At 35.7% G+C, this 20,777-nt stretch overlaps 3 protein-coding genes across 4 annotated transcripts; 1 reads left to right on the forward strand and 2 right to left on the reverse strand.

The window, feature by feature from the left end:
- Positions 1-82: 82 nt before the first annotated feature.
- LOC126827397 (alpha-L-fucosidase) lies at positions 83-4,910 on the forward strand. Of its 2 annotated transcripts, XM_050556698.2 has the most exons (8): positions 83-444; positions 1,666-1,772; positions 1,871-2,001; positions 2,468-2,601; positions 2,869-2,966; positions 3,475-3,607; positions 4,043-4,213; positions 4,646-4,910. In XM_050556698.2, exons 1-8 carry the CDS (start codon positions 86-88, stop codon positions 4,893-4,895), a joined length of 1,383 nt encoding a protein of 460 aa, XP_050412655.1. In that variant the 5' UTR covers positions 83-85; the 3' UTR covers positions 4,896-4,910. The 2 variants fall into 2 exon arrangements, with proteins under 2 accessions (XP_050412655.1, XP_050412656.1); XM_050556699.1 differs by lacking the exon at positions 4,646-4,910 and having other exon boundaries at positions 4,043-4,217.
- A 2,536-nt stretch (positions 4,911-7,446) lies between these two features.
- On the reverse strand, positions 7,447-11,137 carry LOC126827993 (alpha-L-fucosidase). The gene is made up of 6 exons (XM_056102282.1): positions 10,785-11,137; positions 10,090-10,208; positions 9,556-9,671; positions 8,835-8,968; positions 8,286-8,516; positions 7,447-7,627 (listed from the first exon to the last, which is right to left on the reverse strand). The coding sequence occupies exons 1-6, from the start codon at positions 11,135-11,137 to the stop codon at positions 7,447-7,449; spliced, it is 1,134 nt and encodes a 377-aa protein (XP_055958257.1).
- Positions 11,138-14,928: 3,791 nt separating this feature from the next.
- LOC126827997 (alpha-L-fucosidase) lies at positions 14,929-20,173 on the reverse strand. The gene is made up of 8 exons (XM_050557580.2): positions 19,802-20,173; positions 19,497-19,603; positions 19,002-19,132; positions 17,548-17,681; positions 17,060-17,157; positions 16,597-16,729; positions 15,918-16,088; positions 14,929-15,187 (listed from the first exon to the last, which is right to left on the reverse strand). Exons 1-8 carry the CDS (start codon positions 20,152-20,154, stop codon positions 14,944-14,946), a joined length of 1,371 nt encoding a protein of 456 aa, XP_050413537.2. The 5' UTR covers positions 20,155-20,173; the 3' UTR covers positions 14,929-14,943.
- Between the last annotated feature and the right edge of the window lie 604 nt (positions 20,174-20,777).

The following is a 20,777-nucleotide window of genomic DNA, read 5'->3' on the forward strand; positions in this document are numbered from 1 at the left end:
GTTAACCTACTTAAATATGTATGTATAGATTTAAAAGATAATTAGTATTAGAAAAGATTTACTCGCTGTCTAAACCGTTGAGGAAATGACTTGGCTGTATTGCCTATCCACACTTGTGGTTCTGTCTACTAGCTTCGTGACAGGAATACGATATGAACCTAATTGGGCATCTATAGACTCTCGACCTATACCAGCGTGGTATGATGAGGGCAAATTAGGTATATTTATTCACTTTGGAGTTTTTTCTGTTCCAAGTGTTGGGTTCAACAGTGAATCAGAATGGTTTTGGAACTACTGGAAGAACTTGAAAGTCCCAGCATACATAGACTTTATGAACAAAAATTATAAACCAGATTTTACGTACGCTGATTTTGCCAAAGACTTTACTGCAGAATTTTTTGACGCTAATAAATGGGCGGACATCTTAAATTCATCTGGTGCTGAGTATGTATATTGAGTTTTTTTTTAAATTTCATAGCTTTAACAAAAATGCCAGGTTCACGTAAAAAGAGTGGAAGCCAAGGTGGCTAAGTGAGTAAGACGCCAGCCTGGAGGTCGCGGCTTCGATCCCGGTCTTTGGCCGAGAAGTTCATCAGGATTATCCGGCGTGGTTTCCCTTTGTCAGTGGTGCAGAATGGAGGACCTGACAAGGAGGGCTGTCTAGTCGTTCGGATGGAACGAAAACCCGAGGTGCCGTGTACACATTGGCGTGCACGTAAAACATCCCTTGGCAGTTGAATTTCTATATAAGAGTAGACCATAGCGTCGCTGTTCGGACAAAATTTCCCTCATAGCCCGTTTTCATTAGCCCAGTCGGAGCCAAACAGTAGGGCGTTAAATCCTATTTCATTTCATTTCACGTAAAAAGCAGTTTTGCAGCGTTTCATGAGCCAGATCTCTTTAAGAATCCAAGTATCGTTTTTCGGGATACAACGGAAATCTGGCATTCGGGATTAGGACTGTGTATAAGCCATAGATGTTCAGGGAAATGTCAATTTCGGATTGGAATTGACAAGTAAGTAAGCGGTAAAGAACATCTTGGTAGGGTATGATACTGGTTTTGGAGCACTCTATACCAATTCCGTGATGCGTCTGTATATTTCTTGATTCTTTGGTAAATGATATGGCAATCACTCAACGCAATGATCCCAACTACACCCCGCAAAACACTTTTTTAATCGTTTACTTGCTCTGGGAATGAAAAAGACCTACTTTCCTGCTAAAATTGTGAGATCACAGTGAGTAGAAAAGTAGAAAATGTCTTGGGTTAAAGATGCATTATGAAGATCGATTCGTTCATGCTATAATAGTTAAAAAATTGATAATTCAAAATTAATGTATTGAAAAGGTTCATTCAAAATACTTCATGCTGGGCGACGTTATCCCTATTTGAAGTTTTGACAGATTGTTTATTATCGTAGCAACGTTACTTGTTAATCGAGACTCAATCTTCAAATGACGATTATATTTCAATCCGTTTACGTCTGCGCCATTCGATGCTCTAGAGGGTTGATTATAGGCTTGGCATATGGTTAAAATATCTATATAAAAATTCATATAACATTTGAAGTAAAAACAAAATCCTGTAATATGCAGATTTAGCTGTTACATAATGCATCTTTTAGTATGTACACACATATATTTTCATGACCCTTTTCGTTTCAGTTACATTGTGTTTACAAGCAAACATGGTGAAGGGTATACAAATTGGCCATCCAATATATCGTTCAACTGGAATTCAATGGCTGTTGGTCCCAAAAGAGATATTGTTGGTATGTATTGTATCTGTTAAATATTTTTTCTGAAATTTGATTACTAACTGAAATGCTACATAGGGCTAGATATAAGAAATTAAAATACTATTTTTCAGGTGAACTAATGGAAGCAATTCGCGGTAAAACGAAACTGCACTTTGGTCTATACCACTGCTTATATGAATGGTTACATCCACTGTATCTTCGAGATAAAGAAAATAACTGGCAAACACGAGATTTTGTTACGGTAAGTTGATCCCCACAATTGCTTGATTCAATATGACCTGCCATTAAAATTCCAGAGAAATATGTTGCAATTTGCAAATAAAGTACGAAATAAATCAAGCAGAATTAAACAACAACTCTAGTCCATGAAAATAAAAACAAATTCGAGTAAATAGTAAACGGACTTTCTATATGAGAAGCAATACTGAAGTAGTATCTGAGATGATAGTTCTGTCATTGCATGTCCCATTAATCTCTAATCAACATTAAAAATTTTTGAATGCACAATGGTAAAACAAACCCATTGTCCCAGTAATTAAAATATTAAGCAGTTTTCATAAAGTGTACAAGCTGTGGCATATTATATCAAACAACAGATGTATACCACATAGTAAAAGTGAGTAAAAAAGAATATATAATATTGTATGAAACACCCATAGAAATATCAATTACATGCGGAAATATTCTAAACTCAATTTTTCCAACAGAAAAAAGCTTTACCGGGCCTGTATGAGATAGTAAATACATATAAGCCAGATATTGTGTGGTCTGATGGTGATTATGAAGCACCTGATACCTACTGGAATTCAACTGGCTTCCTTGCTTGGCTTTACAACGACAGGTAAACCATAAGCCTTCTCTTTTTAAACGAGAGGCTTCATTTATTTATGGTGTTATATAAAAGTAATTCTGCCAAACCTTAATTAAATTTTATGTTTTGTTTTATTTTCCTAATTTACTATCTGCTTATATTCAAAAGCTATCAGAATTTATATAATTGTAAATATAAGAATTGGCATTTGATTTTGCCTAAAATAAGGTAAGTCGTGACGGATAGCTTCCCAAAACTTATGTGTATAGAAATATATATTTTTTTTTAACTTTTTAGTCCAGTTAAAGATATAGTTGTAACTAATGACAGATGGGGAATTGGTGCTAACTGTACACATGGTGGCGTTTGGACTTGCAGAGATAGATATCTTCCCGGTATGTGAATTAGTAGATTTATCAGTAATGTATTTACATGTATTTTAAATTAGCACACATGTTGATAGTACCTGTAATACGGAATATATAATGATACACGTGTTATGATAATCTTTTACCAAAATACAAGCAACTATACCATTCTAGTTTTTAGTTATACCTTGTTCATATCTTTATTGGGTTTTTTTGCGGTTAAAGCCAGATTGTTCACATATATCAAAGTGAAAAGATAGGTATTATTTTGATTTAAAGTCTTATCTAATTATAAACACCCATTAAAAGTTGAATGGTCATAACATTACGCTAATGCATGTAATATTGAACAAGAACTTTGGTAGTGTATGATCTTTAACTTGTCGCCATATAAACCTTCAAAATTCACTATCTTATATTTATAGCTTACTGTGTCCTTGTTTTATCACATTTACGCATGTCTTAAGTTTCTAGTTAATTAATTTTGTATGCTATTTCATCGCTGTATATTGAATAATGAAATTGTATTATCTAGGTAAACTTCAAACACATAAATGGGTAAATGCCATGACTATTGATAGACAATCGTGGGGATATAGAAGAAATGCAGATTTAAGTCAGTATCTCAGCATAGAAGAAATATTGGCCACCTTTGCTCAAACTGTAAGGTAAGAAGCGGATGGAATTAATATCATATAGGGCTACAAACATAAACCTTTATCACCCCACCGAGAAAATGGATACAATTATTTTGAATAATAAATTATCCACACTTTTTATCAAAATTCCAAACATTGCTAATATGTTTGCGGGGTTAGATGGCTGAATGGTTAGCACGTGGCGCTGTATCATAAAGTCGGTCATTGAGTCAACTGGCGGGGTTTCGATTCCCCGGTTGTACGTGACAAGGAGTAGGGTCGCCTGTCCAACCTCGTTAGTCCCGAAATGACCTAGTTTGTGTCGAGTGGACATGGAGTAAAACATAGATGAGTGTGTTTTTAACCCCTGAAAATTCGCATAAAATCTAATTTTATCCATTGTTAACAATATGATATTCATAATTTGTGTTGCAATGTTCCAAATATAGCCCAATTTATTTTCAGCTGTGGAGGCAATATGCTTATGAATGTGGGGCCCCAGAAAGATGGTATTATCGCTCCTATATTTGAAGAGAGATTGAGACAGTTGGGCCAATGGTTGTCTGTGAATGGTGATGCTATTCGTGGAACAAGACCATGGACAACACAAAACGATACATTAACTCCTACTGTATGGTAAGTTAAACACACCCGGTCTTACAATTACAAGTTTGTTTTTCATTAGTTTTCTTGTGGTATTAAAGTTTGAAATACTTCTGAAAATTGGATAGTGGTGCATATATATGTCAGAAAAGGGCCAGGACATTCTTTTTTGAAGAATATTTATTTAAATCGATGGTTGGGGTGGGTGGGTCTTAAATAATTTCCTCTCATTGTAAATCCTCACCGAAGAAATACTATTATAAAGTTTTAGCCTTGGGTATATAATTCATAGCGCAAAATCCAAAACAGGTATCGGTCATTTTGTCTGAATAGACTGGTTATGAATTGAAAACGTATTATTTAGTAGAGAGAGGAAATGATCTTTTTTGAAAGATAAAAACACAGATTGTCATACCTGCTAAAATGCATAATATCCAAGGTCTTTACATTTTTTCTCTTCAACAGGTATACCAAGAAAGCTAATATCATATATGCTATTGTTTTAAACTGGCCAGAGACAGATACATTGGAGCTTGCTGCTCCTGTGCCCTCGGCGAATACACGTGTTGCATTATTAGGATATACTGGTGGACAATTTCAGTATACAAATCTGCCTACTGGCGGTATTGGTATCATGATACCACCTATAGCAGTTAACAAAATGCCTTGTCAGTGGGCGTGGGTGTTTACGTTAACAAATTTGAAAAACGCGTAGTTTAACCAAGGATGTTAATGAAATGTTGACAGTAAAATGTTTGGGATTTTGGATAAATAGCAATTGGCTACGAATTGCTTGATTGGCTATGATGTATTTTATTTATCCATGTACATTATTATCAGTTATTACATTATTTTAGTGGAATATTAAAATAGTTTCAAATAAAGCTTATTGTTTTCCATGCTATAGGGCATAACCAAACATTAACATCAACATACAGGTTCCTAGTAGCATTTCCATTCTCCACAAAAATGAATTGTGTCCCGTCGTCACACTTTTAAAATGGGTATCGGCTGCGGGATGGACATAATATGTACACCACTTATACACGTTGGTTAAAATTCATATGTTCGAGTATAATTCTCCTCTCTCACACTGCACACTAACCACATGTCTATAGATATATTTCAAACGTCTAATATTATCACCAAAATAAAGCCCCAGTCCGAAATCCGTACCCAATTGGCCAAAATACAAAATTTCCAACGGTTTTGGATTGAAAATTCCAAGTTTCACCCAATTATCATATGAACGAGTTTGGTACCAAAATATATGTTTTCGGGGTAGCTGAACTTATTTCAATAATTTTTCTGATTAGTGAAACCGCTGATCAATATTGGTGGGGGAGGGAATATTCAAGATTTAGACCAGCTTGGGCGGGAAAATGCGACGCAAGGAATAAATTTGGTGTCCGAGTCGAATTTCCTACATATTTCGGTAATTAAGTGATACCTCGATCAGAGATTGGGGATTAGTGATACTACATGTACTACCTTAGACCTACCTAATACGATAACATTCATTTTCAACTGGGGTCGCTCATCTCAATGCGGTAGCAGCGCATCGGGCATGTCGACTGGGGAGCACCCTCAGCTCACTGCGCTAGCAATGCAGTGGGCGTGTCTCAGCTGGGTCAGCAATCCCGATGGCTGAACTAAGATGGTCATTGAAGCACGCGACGAATTTATTTCACAAAATACTGAAGTATCGCCTGTTTGTCAGGAAAGTAATGAACTTCCAGGGGTCACGAAAATGACGGATATTGGCGGCTTTAAAAAGGGGACATAGCTGAGAAATTGAGGTCGTCCTTTCGAGCTCGGTGAACAATACCACATGGAATGTAACAAATTGCACTGTCTTTCAAGTAATACTGCTAAAGGCTATTGAAATGTAGGATCCTGTACCGACCTCTAGATGGTCCGTGGTGCCAAAGTTCATTTTTCGAACCGAAGGAAAGAATATTAGACGGTCTATTACAGCATTTAGAATCGATGACCTCTGTTACAACAGTTAAACATTAGAACTCGCAACAACAATTTTGTGGGCATGCCAAGGCAGGAAATATGACGACTGGACAAAATTTAGCGTAACCGTTCATTAATTCATTAATCTAGCTGTATTTAACAAATCAACAGTGATGGCGCTCATTAATTACTTGGCCAGTCGAATAAAATGGCTTATACAGATGTGCCCTTTTTTGCATTCCTTATACGAAAGAAACGATTGCGACTGATTTACGTAGCAACACTGTCACTGCATATTAACAAAGCAGTTGTTTGTATAAAGTATCTAGTAATCAAATTGTGGATTACTTAGTAACCTAAGCAAAAGATGCGCTTCGGCGAACTTAGTCAAGATATTGGTGTGATACAACCCTTGTCTGCACCATACAATGCCGAGTTTAATTCTCGTGTGTGAAAGTGTGTCTCTAAAATATAGTGCGGTGCTTAAAATAAATCGACCTAGATTCCTGTGAGAAGTAAGTACACCATGCCACGCACACGACCCGGTCACTAGTTATAACTAATCGGGGCTACGGTTTGGATTTAAGATGGCGAAGGCTACTTGGTATAAGATAACAGTAAAAAAGACAAATGTAAGAATATTTAAGTTTATTCAATAATTGACAAGGCCGTCCAATTTAAAAATCCAGGCCCATTTACAGGGTAATTCGTTTATGGAAATATTTGATAAGTCTATATCCATTCCAGTGTGTATACCTCCATTCCATTTGATCTTGCCTTGGTATCCTAGAAGCGTCACCACTGTACTTCCTTGGGTAATTGGCGCTTCTAAGTTGATATTTCCCTGCTTTGGCCAGTCCAATAAAATGGCGTATACAGATGTGCCCTTTTTTGTATACCTTATACGAAAAAAAAATGATTGCGATTGATTTACGTAGCAACACTGTCACTGCATATTAACAAAGCAATGGTAACAAAAATTAACTGTCCATAAAACACTGCCAGACTATGGACAATTTATTGTTCTCATTAGTCTACTAATTTTACATGCTTACACTTGCTGACCATATAATGTATCCCTGGAAGCTAAGGAATTCTTGTTGTACTTTGTTTATAAATAAAGTCATCTGGCCAATGTCTTTTTTTCTAAAGGTGCAGGGTGTAGAGTTGTGTGAAAGTTTGACTGTGTGTAGCCCCCCCCCCCCGCGTTCTCTCCCTAAAGGAATGAACATTTACAAATAATCTGGAAGTGTTACAAACACAAATAAAACAAACTTGCATGTCCCTTTTTTGGTCTAGAGCAATTATACATACCACACATCGAGAGTATATGCATCTTTATGTGTGGACCAGGGTTTAGACCCTTTGATAGCTTCTTCATTTACTTTCATCCAAGAACCAAATTCTCTCAATCGTTCTTCAGCGATAGGACTAATCACCCCCTCTTTTGTTGGACCAACATTTATGACAAAATTTCCACCTAAACTAAACACAAAAATACATATTAGTTACACTAAAAAACAACAGAGTATAATGCGTGTATTTAGGAAGGCTGTATGATTCTTGGACAATATACTGTAAAATAAACTATCAACTGTACTAGCTTGCAATTATTTAATATACCTTTGGTATCCTCGCCAAAACAAGCAAGTTCAACTGCAATGTATTTTCAACAAGCAAATTATATAAATTGGATTAAATATACATTATGTAAGCGCTATTCGTTAAACGTTAAAATAGAATATTATAGAGATTTCGTTTATTATAGTAGCACTTGTACTAGACAATCAAGACTACGATACTCAAACTTTCGTAACATCGCCAGGATAAATATTAATTTGACTTACGGTTTGAATACATTTATTTGACATTACATGTAACCATTTTAAACTATTGTAGCAAGAATGATCGGCTCTTTATTGGAATCTTACATAATGCATCTTTTAAGTCGTATTGAAAATACTTTTAGACTCGTATTTTTAATTATCCAGCCCAGGCAGTGACGCAATTAATAAATTCTCAGATATGTCTGAATTTTGCATACAGTTTTACAACTTATTTATGAAACCAGATGTAATTGTATAGCTAAATCACACTAAATCGAAGATCCACAAAACGTAAAATCGCACAATTCAATACCAACCTCACTGTCTCCGCAAATGTTGAAATAAGGTATTGTGTTGTTAAATAATCAGAAAGATTCGCATTTCTTCTAAATCCCCAAGATTTACGGTCAATAGTCAGACCAGTCTCCCATTTCCTTTTCAGTAAATGTCCTGGCTGATATCTGTCGTTACAAGTTAAATAACCACCATGATGACAGGTCGCATCCTTTCCCCATCTGTCGTTGGTAACAACCGTGTCCTTTACTGGACTGAGCGAATAAAATAAAAATAACATTTTTTTATTGAAGGGACCATAATCCAAATGGTACATATAAAAATATATTTTGCACATACATCATTGCAGCTTAGTTATATTCTCACCGAGCATCACGAAATAAAATGGCCAATTTAGGGACAGTATAGTATGGGACGAGGTCTATTAATTTTGTGTCTCAAAAATGAAGTGGACGGAATAGATTGTCTTCTCACAATTCAGATTTCCATGGCACTTCCTATGAAATCGGCAATTGTACTTTTAACACAAATCTAGACGTTTTAAGTATCGAATGCAATGTTTGCAAACCAACCTATCATTATAAAGCCAAGCTAAAAATTCTGTTGATTTCCAATATGAACTGTTTGCTTCCCAGTCACCGTCAGACTCAATGATTTCGGGCTGGTAGGTATTTATTATTTCATACAGTTCTGGCATGGTTTTGGTCTAAAAAACAAAAAACCTTAACTTTATAACAATCGAAGCTATACTTGAAATATTAAATATTAACTAACAAGGGTCAAATAAGTCTCCACGTGAACTGCATGTTGTACTAATCGACATATGTTCACACCTGACCTAATAAATCTGTTATAAACAATGTTCTCTATATCTATCTATCTATACTAATATTTGTGACTGTCGTTTGTCTGTCTGTCTGTTTATCTGTCTGTCTGTCTATCTGTTCGGGGTTGGGGGCTACACTAGGTCTGCCCTAAGTCTGAAATTTGGGGTATAGGGGTAGCTCGGACCGGGGAGTAACATAGGCCAGGTGGCGTTAATCTACCACTTCCGGTTTCGGGGTTATGACCCCGAGCGAAGCCGGGCATTCTTCTAGTTAAAAATAACACGCAATTCTTTTCAGAGTTTGATATTTGATTCGGACTACTTTAGGGACAACGACAATTCAAATGGAACATATAAAGTATTCAAACTCCTCGGGTTTTCTGTAAAGAGTATGCATAATAATGCCTCATAAAAGGCACCTTTAGTACTCACTTTAGAATTAGAGAGATGTAGGATATAGAACTTACATCTACGAAAGCTGTTGTTGTGAAATTATTTTCTTTGTCTTTTAAATACAATGGATGAAACCATTCAAACAGAGAATGATACAGACCAAAATGTAGAGATGTGTTGGATTTAATGACTTTTGCAAATTCACCTAAACAATAAAAATGAGAAACACTCAAAATTAATGGAGACTATCCTTGTCCCACTAATATTCCTGAAAATCTGCGAGAATATACCTTGATGCATGTTAATAAATAATCAATCACATAAAACTGAGATAATAATGGTTCTGGGACTATCTTCTGATATCCCAGAAATTAAAATGGATGAATATTTGAACTCTATGGAGTGAATGCGAGTATGGGAATGTATTGTGGATATTTGAACCCTGTTTAGTGTGTATAAATAAGTGGCTTTACGAAAAATAGGAAAGTGAATGGATTTCATCACAACTATATCAACATAAAATAAGAGCTTTTTGACCACTGTTGCTATGTAATTTCGGGACAAATCATAATATAATTTCAATCATTACAATTTGAAAGAAATTACACCCCATCTCGTACCGACAAGATCCCGTTTTGGTCCAACAGCCATTGAATTCCAGTTGAAAGAATACTCGGATGGCCACAGAGTAAAACCTTCATGATGTTTAGTTGTCAATATTACGTATCTGAAATAGTAAACAAATATAAATTTTACAAAAAGGATTAACTCGATATTCCACAAAATATCATGTAAGTTAAATTATGCATCAAAAACCTATATTACCATATATGAACCATTTAAACGGTTTTATCTTTTTTATTTGGAAAAGAAACCGAACAACAAGACATTTTCTAAAACATAGAAAATACATAAATTAACAATTTTTAAAGGTTTTCAGTCATATTATGTAGGAACTTTATTAAATCATATTGTGGAAGAATTGATCAAATACAAACTTAATTCTCAAAATTAATTTTCCTAACAGTTGTTTAAACAATGTTTTAAAATAACTATAACAATGACAATATTATTATATTTAAAAATATATACTTTTCCTAACAGTTGTTTAAACAATGTTTTAAAATAACTATAACAATGACAATATTATTATATTTAAAAATATATACTTGGTCTAAGATACTCTTACAACTTTGACCCAATTATTTGAATAATAAAAATAAATTAAGCCATCACCAATTTCCCCGATTCTATGGAGAAGTGAGTAAAAATAAATGGTATTCAAAATATTTAAATTACGTACTCAGCTCCAGCTGCTTGGAAAATCTCGGCCCATTCATTGGGATCAAAAAATTCCGCTGTAAACAAAGGTGCAAAGTCGGCATACGTAAAATCTGGAGGATAATTTCTTTTCATGAAGTCGACGTAAGCCGGGATTTTCTGTCCTTGCCAATACCACCAAAACCATTCCGATGCATAATCGGGTGAATAACTTGGTACAGAATATATACCCCAGTGGATATAAATGCCAAATTTGGCTTCGTCAAACCAGGTTGGCAACGGTCTAGAATCGATCGAAGGCCAATTCGGTTCATATCGAACAGCAATCGAGAAACTGACCGTGATTATAAAACATAACCTTCCTAGAAAATTCATTATTAAATTTGATTCGGGCACCCATGCTACTTAACGTGGTTTAACAGCTGGAATAACGATCTACTTTATTCAGATAACATATCTTTTTAGAGGCAATAAGTGAATTGTGAAGGTCATTGCGAGGGGTAAATTTAATGCCAAATTAAGTGTTACTCATATTAAAATGATCGTTGTTTTCTTTTCTAATGGTAGACTATGCACTTCCTCAGAAGGAATGGGTACAGCCTTTGGGATGCTCCGGGAAACGGTAGTTATGGCCAGACGGTCGTATCAATTAAACTCAACAGTATATCCGGGAGGAGGCTTATGGAGGAAAGATAGTAATCTACCTTATCGATATCTTTGGAAGGGGTATTGTAAAACATCGAGCGAATCAAGGCGCGAAATATTGTGTATTGTTGGCATTATTGTAAAGAGGTTCGACACAAATTTTGACACATAGTTTCCGGCCGGCCATTTAAGTACGTTTCGGTTTAGAAATTGCTGACAAGGCTTGATTATTTAAATTTGCGCCGGGCGAACCAAGGGTCGAAATTTTAGGTGGCAATTATATTTATTACATCGGATATAGACTGCAAACGCAGATTTCTAAATGTTGTTATTTTTGACGTCCGGAACATGATTAAACGGAACATTGCTAGACTCTGCATTTAAATAAGGGGAGAAATAATACGTGCATTATACCTCGTAGTGAAAGTAGTGTCCTCGCCCCTAGTAAAAAGCGTAGGGCCATCGATTAATAAGAGGAAAATGCGGAATAGGAAACCTTCCAAATGGGGAAACATAACTCATATTTGTTGAGTGATAGTTCGCTAAATTATCTGGATATTTGAAATCTAAACAAGTTCCAAAATAGCGGGGTAGGATAAATGAAATCTAAACTATCGCTAAGTCGCTGTGTAGGGGAGGGGGTATAAATCTAAAATTTGCCAAATTACCGGGATACAGGAAATCTAAACAACCGAGATATTTGAAAGCTAAACAAAGAAATCTGATTAATTGCCAAATTCCTGGGATAAATTAAATCTAAATAATTGCTAAATCACCGGACATTTGAAATTAAAATAGTTTTAGCAAAATCTAAATAGTTTTAGCAAAATCTAAATAGTTTCAGCAAAATCTAAATAGTTTTAGCAAAATCTAAATAGTTTTAGAAAAATCTAAATAGTTTTAGTAAAATCTAATAACTGGCAAATTACAAGATAGGTGACATCTAAATAATCGCAGAGATAAAATGAAATCTAAATAATCGCAGAGATAAAAGGAAATCTAAATAATCGCAGAGATAAAATGAAATCTAAATAAACTCTTAATCAGTCAAATAAACTAGATCCAATAGTAAGTACAGGGGAACCTCACTACACGCAAAACGAAGCCTATAAGACAAACCAACGGACAAGACAAACTACACTACACTACCGCCATTCCGAAGGCGATCTTTACAGCGCAGTGAGCAAACAGGGACAGGGCCCAACAACGAGAACCTTCTGAAGTACGAAGAGCTAAAAGTGTTCTCTAATGGTAAGTGCAGGAGAACCTCACTACACGCAAAACGATAATCGTTTAATCACCCAGATAGATAGAATATAAATATAAATCTAGATCCACTGTATCCATAAACATACGAACATATAATGAACAATATTAGACACCATATTTTAATAGTAGATATCTTCAAAATGTTCCAGGTCTTAAGTTCCGAATAAAATATTTTGAAAATTTTAAAAAAAGTATGGAAGGGTCAAATTAAAAGAAATTACCCCGAATCTATCAAGGCGAGGCCACTACAATATAGAGTGAAGACGAGAATTGTAAATTTGATTTTTCCATTGCCAAAATAGTAAGATGGGGGTATAGATTTATAAAGGGATTGAGGACGATGCAGTAGGTAAATTTCTTGAACGATCAAGCTGATACCACCTCCAACTGCAGAACGGAAAAAAGACGAACATGTATTATTTAAGTTATGCAGAAATATTCAGGGACATTGTTTTGGTTTATCAGGCTATATGAAGTAAGATTGGTGTCAAAAGTGGCATCTAGTATTCACCTTCCCTCTGGCAGTCTGCCAAAACCGGTTTCTTTTAAATAAAAGTTTGTTTCCTGTACCTTTTAAAACATTTGTTATTTCAGTGATACTCTCATCCCATATAACGTCACAGTAGGTAAAATAAGGTTGAATACTTTCGTTATGCTAGGTTCCCACTGTCGTGCGATGCGTTACAATAGGATTTTCCCTATTGAGTGCATAATCTGGTACGAGAAGATATGTTCGGGCACGTTTCGATACCATCAACACGATTGCCACGACTGACCTTAATATTGGATAGTATCACCACGATTAAAACCACGATTTCAATCATTGCGCCATTCGTGGTAGTGAAAACCTAGCATTAACGAGGACAGTTAATTGGTTTACATGTTAAGCCAAAATGTTATTTATATCAATATCCCACCTGCAGTGTGTTTGAAAAGTCAGCAGGCCCAGCTGTTTTTTTTGTGCTCGAAGCCTTCTTTAAGATTATCTAGCCATATTTTTTTGAGAAAAATGAACCCATTTTAGGTGCTAGTGTTTTAGGTTTTGTGGGTCACCTATGTTCATATACAAAGTCGTGTCATCAACAAATAGTTTAATGCTGGAGGGGGATCACGTGGCTAAGTGGGTAAGACGCTAGCTCGCTAGCCTGGAGGTCGGGTGTTCGATCCCTGCATTGGCCGAGAAAGTTCATCCAGATTTTCCGGCGTGGTTCTCCCTTCTCAGTGATGCAGGACGGAGGGGCTGGCAAGGAAAGCTGTCTAGTCGTTCGGATGGGACGAAAAACCGAGGTCCCGTGTACACATTGGCGTGCACGTAAAAGATCCCTTGGCAGTTGGAATTCGATATAAGAGTAGGCCGTAGTGCCGCTGTCCGGGCAAAATTTCCCTCATAGCACACTGTATGGCGTATGCCCGTCTTCATTAGCCCAGGTTAGGAGCAGAACAGTAGGACGTTAAACCCCATTTCATTTCATTTCATTTCTAATGCTGGAGTTTATATTATTTACTATATTGTGTCTGTATATAATGCGAGGGGGGGGGGGGGGCGGGCACGGTGGCTAACCGGGTAAGACAATGGCTCGCTAGCCTGGAGGTCGGGTGTTCGATCCCTGCATTGGGCGAAAAAGTTCAGCCAGATTTTACGGCGTGGTTGCCCCTTGTCTGTGATGCAGGACGGCGGTCGACCGAGGTCCCGTGTACACATTGGCGTGCACGTAAAAGATCCCTTGACAGTTGGAATTCGATAATACATTGTTGTCTGTTCGACGAATAGTCTCTTGACCAGGATAGTAGGACATTAAAACAATTGCTAAATCACCAGGATAAATGAAACTAATTATTGGCTAAATAGATGGCATAGATAACATCTTAATAATCGCTATATTTAGACTTACTTAATGATTTTGCAAATTTTTATAATATCTTTTTTTGATGAGAATAAGGTAGAAATTATAATATACATTGAATGAATTCCTAATGATACAACACTATACGACTGTAGCACCATTAATATGTTCGCTTATGTATTTTGGGTTTTTATTACCATTTAAAGAAATTGTTTCGATGCATAAATGTCTAGATACGATATTGATGTCGATGTTAGTGGATATAAATGGAAAGAAGACAAGTAACATTTGCCAATTAACCCAGCGTCACTCACAATATCACGATATTTTCAACCATGTTCAACTTTCTTTTTTAGAAACAAAAGAGTTCTATCCCTGTATACAAAAAACTTTTATTCAATAATTTAAATATCAAAGTATTTATTAATTAGCTAAACCAGAAAACTTAAATGTCCATGCCCACTGGCAGGGTAATTTATCTGCAGGAATAGCAGGGATGGTGATATCAATTCCTTTTCCAGGTCTGGCGGTCCAGGTAAATGTTCCAGGGTATCCAAGCATTTCTACTGTGGCGCCAGCCTTAGTCATTGGGGCGTCCAAGCTAAGGAGTGGGCCTTTTGGATAATCGAGCACAACGGCGTATACTGTGGACATTTTCATTGTGTACCTGAAACGTAAAATAATTTTATAGAATGAAAATTGAAATTTTAGTTCCTGGGTTACTAGATTTATCTTTGGAAAAATGTGGTGGATATTAATGGTAAACATATCAATAGACATTCTTATTTTGGTGGTGGACAGCTACGATAAAATAACAATTCATAGGGGAGTCAATTAAAGGCTCAATACCACCCTTGTTGTAACTGAATAATATGTCCCAATCTTTATTCTGGTCAACAAATTGTACTATTTTACAATATTCCAATTAATTGATGATACAAATTTCATCTTAACACACCTAATTTAAAAAAATTGGAAAAATTCAACTAAATGATTTGAAAAGCCTGACGTAAAGCTTTTCAAATGTGACTTGGATTCAAAAATATTGAACCCTCTGGTCAAGTAAAATAGAATTTAATGGATAATTTACACAACATGTATATATAGGACACTAACACATCTAGTACTTAGAATAAGGCTATTTTTTATTTTCTGGAGCTGTCAAGTCAGCAAGAGTGTTATTGTCCCTTTAATAAACCAATCGATATGTTAACGTTTCCATAGAAAATAATGGATGGTATTGAATCTGCTCTGATATTCATTTCACAGTTCGTTATATTAATCTAACTTAATAAAAAAAACTCCAAACCTAAAATCTTTAATTTCTAATAATTCTAACAACAAAAATGGAATATGTGAACATTATGCATATAATATTTTAAAAATATTGCACTCACCAGACATTTGGAGTTAAAGTGTCGTTTTGAGTAGTCCATGGCCGAGTGCCTTTAATTCCTTCACTATTAACTCCCATCCAGTCACCGAATTGTCTCAGTCTTTCTTCATAAAGAGGATTGATTACACCTTCTTTTGTTGGCCCAACATTCATCAACATATTTCCACCAGTGCTGTATAGTAAAACGTGTATTATAATTATTGTGATAAATAAATAAACAAATAATTTTTCAAATTTTGTTCTCAATCATGATAATGTTATTATAAATGAAAGTTGTAGTGCATTATGTGTGTTGAATAGCTAGAAATATTACTGTAACAATTTCAGGCTGCGTCTCTTATATCGTCAAATTAACTTTCAAAATATAAACAGCTTTGTAAAAGTTATTATGCAGGGGGAATATGTTAGTATTAAACTGAATATCAATTCAGAAAAATCCCGGACATATTATGTAGCGTTATATAGATTATTTGTTTCTTGTAAAGTGAGGTCTAATCAACCCGGTGGCCCGTTTCAAGAAGCATACTTAACGTTGCGTATGCGTTCGTTCAAAACAGTCGTGTAACCAAATTCGGGATTTACGCTAACACAAGTCTTAGTGGATTCTATGGAAGGGGATCGTGGTTCTCAATATTTTCCTTACCAAAATGTGAAACTATGAAAAACATGATATGATATACCTGACTGTCTCAACGAATGTTGCTATCAGCGTATGGATAGATAGGTAATCTTTCAAGTTGGCATTTCTTCTATATCCCCATGATTTTCCATCAATTGTCATTGCATTTTCCCATTTCCTTTTTTGCAGGACACCTGAAATACATTTGAAATATAATATTTTCTCCACACACTGTCAACAACTTTTACATAATTTACAATACGACACGAACATCTATGTCGTTAATATCATAATAAAAATTCTAAGAATATGACACTTTGTCTGAACAAGCTAGGCAACCGAAAACACTTTCAATCTGATTGATTATTAAAGCTACTAGCCTAGTAATACGGTTTATAAGACAGACCAGGATTTTTTCTAAAGATAACGAAAGATGGAAACAATTTATAATTGTTATTGTTATGGTGACCTCTTGGTATATGATGAGAAACAAAACGTCCTAGATTAATCTTTTTTATACATACCAGGTTGATATCTATCCATGCAGGTCAAGAAACCACCGTGATGACAGTTGGCATCTATACCCCATCTATCGTTGGTTACAATGGTATCTTTAACAGGGCTATATAGATAAACATAATATATGATTTATCGTCTCTGCTTTGTAATACGTGTAAGTAGTATTGTATGTACTAAACGTTAGTCAAAAACCAAATCCTACAGTAAAACATCCTAATGGTAAACCATATCCCACTAGACAAGTGGTACAAGGGTGATGGAAAAGGTGAACTTAATCGGCCCCGTGCATGATACAATTTAGATAATTGAAACAGAAGTACAATCATTAACACTAAAATTTCTACGGGAATTAGACACCGTGTGAAATAGATTTTAATCCATTTCTCTCAATCAAAAGATCGACCCGCAATGCTCTTTAATTTTAAAAACTAAATATGGTGACATTGACCTGCTTTAGTTTTAAAAAGTAATATTGACATAATTGATCTTCTACCTGTCGTTATATAACCAGGCTAAAAAGTCAACAGACTTCCAGTAAGTACTTGGAGCTTCCCAATCACCATCAGACCAGAGAACTTCAGGCTTGTAAGTATTTATAATTTCATACATTTCTGGGGTTGTCTTTGTCTGAATAAATATATAAAATGATCATCAAAATTGCTATTTATACTCTTGGAATTAAAAGCGTTTCAGTCCAGCTGAAATGGATAATAAATGAAATTTAGACAAAATATGTAGAGAAACCATCTTTACAAATAAAATATAGTACAATCGATCCTAGCATACAATGTTTCCAAGTAGTGTTATACGAGGCATTTGTCATCTAAGCTTCAACTACAAGGATAGAGAGAGAGAGAAATGGGGTTTAACGTCCACTCGACACAAACTAGGTCATTTCGGGACTAACATATGGTTTAATTTTATTTACATAATTCGCTTGCGCGTAGGGGTCTTTAGCAGTGGGAGGAAACCGGAGGACCCGGAGAAAACCCACGAGGTTGGACAGGCGACCCTACTCCTTGCCACGTACAACCGGGGATTCGAAACCACGCCAGTCGACTCAATGACAGACTTTATGATAAAGCGCGCGCACGCTAACCATTCAGCCATCCAATCCCCCAACTACAAGGATACTTGCGCACTAAACTTATTAAAACCTTTAACAAGTTTTATGGCCGTCATATTGATTTTATTGGTAAATATAACGTGTCTCTCTCGGCTATTATTCTAGATATATTTAATTGACACGTATACTATTACTATCTCCCTGATAATATCTACTACATCGTTAACACAGTTCATCGCGTGCATTTTGCATACCGATAGTTCATTGGCCAATCACGCTATTTTACCGACATTTCGCCTAATAGTTTGGATGCAGCTATGGCGGGTGTGGCGCCAGGCAGGGTAAGCTTACTCTTCCGGACACCTGTTACCACTGTTTGTCGTGTATTTTGTACACGGTGAGCAGTCGATTTGCTGATTACACTATTTTGCTTGATTACACTATTTTGCCTATACCGTTTGTTTTGGGAACACAACCTGTGTATGCTGTCATTGATAGTCCATTGGCCAATCACGCTATTTTACCGAGATTTCGCCTAATAGTTTGGATGCAGCTATGGCGGGTGTGGCGCCAGGCAGGGTAAGCTTACTCTTCCGGACACCTGTTACCACTGTTTGTCGTGTAATTTGTACACGAGGAGCAGTCCATTTGCTGATTACACTATTTTGCTTGAATACACTATTTTGCCTATAATGTTTTTTAGGACTTCGAATTCTGTCTTATGGTTTGGATTGTTCGTGCTTGGTTTTATTTTATTTATACTACCAAATATTTAATTTTACTTAGCACTTTGCTATTTAAATGTCTGTCATGTCGTAATGTGCAAATGTCTTACATCTGACGATGGTCGTTGTGAGTTGGATGGATGAGAGTGTACTTACATCTACAAACGTTGTTGTCGAAAAGTTGCCTGCTTTATCTTTCAAATAAAGAGGATGGAACCACTCGAACAGAGAATGGTATAGACCGAAACGAAGAGTAGTTCTCGTTTTTATAGCTGTTGCTAGTTCTCCTGTTGATAAAATATCAAAATCAAATATAAGCACAGTATGTGGAAACTTAACAAAATTCAATATAATTTAAAATAAAGAATAATTCTCAATTTGGCAATCTATAAAACAATTAAATATCGACTTTAATTTGTTTAGACAAACAATTAGCAAGTTCTTATTTTGGTATGCAAAATTATTGAGATCAAGACATGAAACAAAAGACTCGATTATCACCTGCTGTTCAATTCAAGATTACAATATTCTCCGGGCGAATTAGGCGAGCCCTGTGTCATCTGTACGATATTACATTAAAAACGTAATATTTCTTTAGATTGCCGGAGTCAAAGTAAATTTCAATAATAGATGCTAAATATGTGCTCTTACCAACCATATCCCTGTGAGGTCCTACAGCCACTGAGTTCCAACTATATGAATAATTAGAAGGCCAGTTTGTATACCCTTCGTGGTGTTTGGAAGTAAAGACAACATATCTACAAATAATATACCGTCTCAATAAATGATTCAAGACATATGGAATAGAAATAGTTTCCAAACTTGTATCACCCAATATTGGTATCAGAATAATAGTTAGGGTATTCGTCGTATAAAGATCATATAACCTCTCAAGAATGTCATGTCACAAGTACAAGATAGGGTACAAGTAAGTAATTTATATCAAACATACTTACTCAGCACCAGAATGCTGGAATATATCTGCCCATTCGTTAGGATCGTAAAATTCAGCGGTTAAAGATGGGGCGAAATCAGCGTATGTGAAATTTGGTTTATAGTCCCTCGCCATAAAATCGCTGTAAGGTTTCAGTTTAGCCCCTTTCCACCACCACCAAAACCATTCCGCCAAGGAATCAGGAGAATAACTTGGAACCGAAAAGACACCCCAATGAATAAAGATTCCCAATTTTGCTTCGTCGTACCATGCTGGTAGCGGCCTGGAGTCTATGGAGGGCCAGTTAGCTTCGTAACGAACAGCAACAACACACGTCAGGACCGCCAAAAGCAACAGCGAAACCGTTGCTCTCATTGTGATCTCTGATAATATGAACTGCTAACACAGGAATGACTTTTTAACAAATAATCCAGGTATATATATATATATAGCAACCAGGTAGCGTAGAGATAAGAATGTAGATATAAACTTACTATATGACTTTACATTATAAGATATATCTGGAAGCATGTATATTTTCCCACGGTGACTTTTGTGAGCGAATAATGCTATTTATAAGTATGTTTCTTCCTTTATCTAACACTTTTAAATGAAAAGAGAAGTAGGGCAAATTTTATTATATAAGATCCAAATTGGAAGAGAAAATGTGTACAGTAACACAAACAGTATTTTTAAATTAACAAAACTATAGTAAATTTAATCATGATATTACATAAATAGAAAATAATAGCCTGAACAAAGTCAGATTTGGGAGATATTTATTTCAGACACAGAAATAACTTGATTGGCGTTATACGGAGCCCGGTAAGGAACACAAAATCAAAAAAATATTTGACGCGCGCTAGTTATTATCCGGTGCGCACCGGATAACTAACTAACGCGCCAGATATTAACTTGCCCAGGTTCTTGATAATACTATTTATTATACATTCACCACATTAGATAATTTAAATACCCAAGCCCATTTACAGGGCATT

The sequence above is a fragment of the Patella vulgata genome, chromosome 7 (assembly GCF_932274485.2).
Source record: "Patella vulgata chromosome 7, xgPatVulg1.2, whole genome shotgun sequence".
Lineage (NCBI taxonomy): Eukaryota > Metazoa > Mollusca > Gastropoda > Patellidae > Patella > Patella vulgata.